The 5,343-nt window shown below is 41.8% G+C and overlaps 1 protein-coding gene across 1 annotated transcript in view; it reads left to right on the top strand.

Moving 5' to 3' along the window:
• The window catches only part of WDR89 (WD repeat domain 89), a 1,196-nt gene extending 136 nt beyond the window's left edge, over nt 1-1,060 (top strand). Inside the window, 1 exon segment of the mRNA XM_008935871.1 lies at nt 1-1,060. This exon segment is cut by the window's left edge and continues 5 nt beyond it. Coding sequence (XP_008934119.1) covers nt 1-1,060 — 1,060 coding nt within the window.
• The last annotated feature ends 4,283 nt before the right edge of the window (nt 1,061-5,343 follow it).

Below are 5,343 nucleotides of genomic sequence, written 5' to 3'. Positions count from 1 at the left end.
TGCTGAACCTGAAAGCAGTCGCTTTGTGGCAGTTTCCTGTTCCAATAAGTCAATTAGGTTGTATAACAGGGAAACATTAAGCTTCCTGCGGGAGTACAGTAGCTGTCCTGGGATCCTTAACGGAGTCAGGTTTGCACACACACGTGACAGCATAGTTTTTTCAGCATGCAGTGATGGTACAGTAAAGTGTTGGGATGTTCGATTAGCAACTCAGGAAGCTGTGCAGATATTTAGTGGCTATCCCTCCAACGTTTTCAGCAGTTTTGATGTCAACTGCAGCGATCTCGTAATATGTGCTGGAACAGAAAAAGTTGAAAAGGACACGTTTCTGGTGTTCTGGGATGCAAGAGGGGTTACAAACTGTGCCAGCACAACTAAAGAACCCTTGGGAGTCTATTCCGAAAGTCACAATGATGACATCACTAAAATTTGTTTTCATCCTATTGAACCCAATTTGGTAGTTTCTGGGTCAACTGATGGGTTGGTTAATGTGTTCGACATTAACAAGGATAACGAAGATGATGCTTTGATATCAACTTGCAATTCAGATTCCTCTGTAAGTTTTACTGGCTGGTCTGGGAAGGATTATAAACAGGTCTACTGCATGACACACGATGAGGGGTTTTGTTGGTGGGACGTTGCTCAGTTAGATACTGAAGAGCCAATAACACTGTTGCACATCCTGGATGTCAGAGACGAAGTCTGCATTGAAAATGACACCTTGCATTACCTGGTAGGTGGCTTGTACCACAAGAAGGCAGACAAACTCTTTCTTATTGGGGGCACATCCACAGGAAACATTCACCTACTTGGCTGTGGCACCGATGGGCTGAGCCTGGTGTGTACCCTTTATGGAGGACACTCCGCCGTTGTTCGCTCTTTCTGCTGGAACCTGACAGATGAGTCTCTGTTGACAGGTGGAGAGGATGCTCAGCTGTTGCTATGGAAACCTGGAGCTGTGGAAAGGTCCCTCACAAAGAAAACATCTATGAAGATTGCTTCTTCTGTGCAGAAGAGAGTAAGAGTTCACAACAGCTCCCTCAAAAGCAGGAAAAAGTAAAATTCTGAGAGTAGGAATCTGTTGTATAGAGTGTTCCTGGTGGTTATCTCTCAGGCAATACTGGGCTGTGCTTTATTGAGAGATATTCTGTGGAAAGGACTGTGATACTTGAATCCTGCCTGGGAATGTATTTCAGCCTTCAGGAGAATGCCTTTTTTTGTTTGGTTGGGTTTTTTTTGTTTTTTTTTTTTTTAAAGTTGCTAATATTAATCAGAAAAGATTAAATTTTTGGTTTTGAGTTCTTAAACAGAAGATCTTAAATCAGATCATACAAAAATGTTTCTGTGGTTGTTTAAAGTCTCAGCTAACATTTTAAATGTGTAATATAGGCCTGTGGCTTGCATAATTTGTTACCTTGCTACTGAAATTCCCTGCGATGTTTGAAAAGGTTTTATATTTCATTCTGTATTTTGCTTTCTTTAGAGAGAATTTAGTGAAGTTGCTCAATTTATTAAAAGATTTTATGTCACATCTTAATGCTGGAGGGAATTACTTCAGATAATGAAACAGAAAATAAGTACTGTTTTGCAGTGTCTTATCACTAGCTTATAACAAGCTCATAGAGAAGCAATTGATAGAGCTGTATTTTTCATAGTAAAGAGATGAGTGTATTCAAACAGGAACATGTGATTCCAAGCACCTGATTTTTAAGTGTATGAGAACTGTTAAACTGACATTATTTAGGCCATATTTCCTGCATGGAAATACCCAAGAATCTTGAAAGCAGCTTCATTCTCTCCTAGTAAGTACAGCTCAGAAGGATGCACCTGGAAGACTGGGGAGAAAGAAATGAATAGGTGTAATTACACCAGTGGTGCTGAAAATCCTAAATCCTGCATTTGAAATAAGATAGTGTCACATGCTAAGTGGGAGTGTTAAATACCAGAAATGAACACTGTCTTCTGAGACTGTAGTTAGTGTGACAGACCAACGTGAGGAGACTTTAGCAAAGCCTGTGAGAGATTTGTGTGTGTCCTTTAAGAAACGTTTCTCTCTGCAGTGAAGTTTTACACTTGGACATCTCCCTAGGACAGCTTTGTTTTAGTATTCCATCAAATGCCTATTAAGTGGTGCAAAACCTGACCTGTACCAGAATGTTTGAGTCCTTATGCTTGTTCTGCTCCACTGTCAGGCTACCTCTGTGCCTCTGCCTCTGCACACACAATTACCTCCTGCCTCCTGAGGACCTTTGCAGTCAGATGGTGGTTGGTAGCTCTGCTGTAGTTAACATGTGGGCTACAACTGAAAACAGCACAAGAGTATTTAAGGATTGCCAAGTTATGGAATAGTTGGCAAAGGAATTAAGAGGGGTTGGTTTTATTTTTTTGCCCAAGGGTGGATAGGTAATTCTTTGAAAACAAGTTTTGAATCTCAAGTTTAGAGGATTGGCCTGGAGTTCAGAAAACAGTTTCCCAGGTACAGAAGATACCTCTAGTACATGGTTACAGCAGTACTGAAGGTCTCTTAATGATCTCTGGAAACAAATCCTTATCAGCCAGAAGTATCAAGTTTTAGGCATGATATGTTTACAAACTGTTTATGTCCTTCAGCCACAATTATGGATCCATAGTTGTTTGGGGTCTGCCTGTAGGTGATAATGAAGATGATTCTCTTGCATTTGTTACTGCTGGTTATTTAAAAGTGCAGCTTCGATTTAAAAATTGCATTTCTCTGAACTTTATTTGTTACTTGTGTTAAATTCAAGTTACGCCTGACATCCTTATCTGTTGCTTTTCAAATTATTTTGTGCTATTTTTGAGACAACTTGGGCAGCGAGTGTCAGGGCTCTGATGCACCTGGATCATGTGCTCTTTCGAGATTCATTCTCCCAGGTCACTCCTTATTGCCTCTCTCTGTGGAATTCACAGGTTTGTAACTGAGCAGCCCAAAAGCTTCAGACCCCTCTGGATTCACTGTGGTGCCCTCATGGGCCTGACGTGGTTCAGTACCTAGTGCTGAAGTGTGGAACTGGAGGAGGTTTCTGAGACCTATTTCATTGCAAGGACAACATATAACTTGCGTTTTAGTTGTTTATCCACTTGTTCCCTGGTATCTTGACACAGGCAGTGGAGTAAGGGCAGCGGGTCTGTCTAACACTTGATTTCTTGAAGAGAGTTTTGTGTGCTACGTGTAGAAATATACAGTGGGAGCTTTTGGTTGCCTTTGCTTGCTTTCCAGTGTCTGTTGAGCGAGATTCTGATGTGTTCTGCCAACTGTCTCTGAATTAAAGCAGCAGGATGGGAGTTCTGGTAGTGGAGTATTTGAAGTACGCAACCTCTATCTGTTATCTTGCTTCTGAATCAGATTGATACATAAATCACTACCCATCACAGTCAGAGCCATGCTTTTCCCTGAGAAGCTGGTTTCTCCCGTTGATGTACATAAGTAGCCATGGAAGGGGAATAATGTATCTATGTACCTTAAAATTCTGCAAAAGCACAGCAGCTGTCGGGAGACTCCAGCTTGTGTGCCTTCTGAAAATACTTGATTATTTTATTTTTCTTTTGTGTTGATTTAATTTCAGGTTAATATCTATAAAATAAACATAGATGGAAACCACATGTTAGTGAGTAATTAGCATTGCTTGCTTTTGTAAACTGCAAACTCTCTCATACACCACAGAGCACAGGCAGAATGTTTGCAGTCAGGTAAATAATAGTAAACTTGAAATTAGGCAGGTTAACTTGTCTGACCATATTTTGTCTCCTAGGTTAGTTCTGATGTCTGTAAGTTGGCTTCAGCATTGTTAAGAAACATATTTGACCTTTGTAAAAGTTATGTAATTGAAACGATGTACAAGTAGCAGGCATTCAGAAGTCATCACTGTGTGAATTGTTTGACCCCAGGGGAAGCTTTAATTCCGGAAACAGTACCAGATTTTTTCCAGTAAATAAAAAGTAAAAATCCAGATAGACTGCCCAAGTGCAGAAAACAGGGCCCACCTGTGTCCAGACATGACAGTAAACGTGTTGTACAATATTTATGAGCAGCAGTAGATTATCCTGTTGTGAACACCTGAAAATAAGCTTACTTACATTTGGCATGTTCCTAAATTTCCTCTTTCATTTCTCTGTAGGTAAAATCCAACACTTGCACACTTGCCATGGTATTCAAGGTGTGCTCCCACCAAACATGGACTTGACACCTTGTCTGGAAGCACTGTTGTGCTGTTCTGCTTTGCTTGGGGACATATCAGGATGGCATTCTGTAGCTGGTGGGGAACTTCATCTATTTCAGCAGAGTGTAGGCTTTTACCTACACTTCAGGGGGGTGACACAGATTATCTGGCAGATTAAATAAAGGTGAATTCATTTCTAGGTGGAATTTAGTTAGCCAGTTGTCAGTCACAAGCTATTTTGTAGCCAAATTGTATATGGTGTGTGTCCTATGTATTCAGATGGATATAAGTGCATACCTACGTTAAAATCTTAATTAGCAAAGATGCTGGTCAGTAAAATGTAGTAAAGACATAAAGTGGAAGCTTTATGCTGTTTTTGAGTAACAGCATAAAGTTTACTGAAAGAACTGATCTACATTTGCCACAGGTGCTTTGGAATGACTTCCCTCCATCACCTTGAAATGGTCTGCTCTGTATCTTCCTGGCTGCTTTTTGAGGGTAGTCCTGAGCCGTGTCTTGCTGTTGCCTTTTCTGGAGGGGACGATCCCTGTCCCTTTCCCATGAGCTCTCCTGTCCTGTGCACAGCTGCTGGGCTCTGCACTTGCTGTTGCACCGAGGGGGGTGGCATGCTGAGCAGGAGGGCAAAAGGGGGTTTGGCTTCTGCCAACCCTCTGACACAGCATCTGAGTGAAGCTCCTTGACTAAGGAGTCAGAGCTTCTAACTTTGAAATATGTGTAATGGCTCGATCTTGAGCTGGATGGAAGCAGGATAGGACCTTAAATAAATTATGCAAGACATAAACACCCTTCAAGCATAAAAGCCAGTTCCTGTTTGTCTGCGAGATGAACAATTGGGCAGCGGAGCGTGCAGCAGAGGCAGAAGGTGTTTGCTCACAGGGCCTGGGTAGTCTGAACTTCTGCTCGCAGCAAGGAGAGCCACTGGTCAAGCCAGTACTGCTGCCTCTGCCCCACAGGAAACAATGGGTTTAGGGATTTCAAGTGCCATGGGAAAAAGGAAGGCAAAAGTGAGTGTGGAGATGGCAGCTGAGGGTGGCAATTCAGTCTGTGAACTTCGAGCGGTCTGTAGGTGATGATACAGCACTCTGTCCTTGGTTCCTTATCAGAATTATTTGCAGATAACCTGACAGCCAATTGTGAGGATTTT

This window comes from Merops nubicus, unplaced genomic scaffold (assembly GCF_000691845.1).
Source record: "Merops nubicus isolate BGI_N331 unplaced genomic scaffold, ASM69184v1 scaffold30392, whole genome shotgun sequence".
NCBI lineage: Eukaryota > Metazoa > Chordata > Aves > Coraciiformes > Meropidae > Merops > Merops nubicus.
This window is presented reverse-complemented; position numbering and strand designations above follow the sequence as displayed.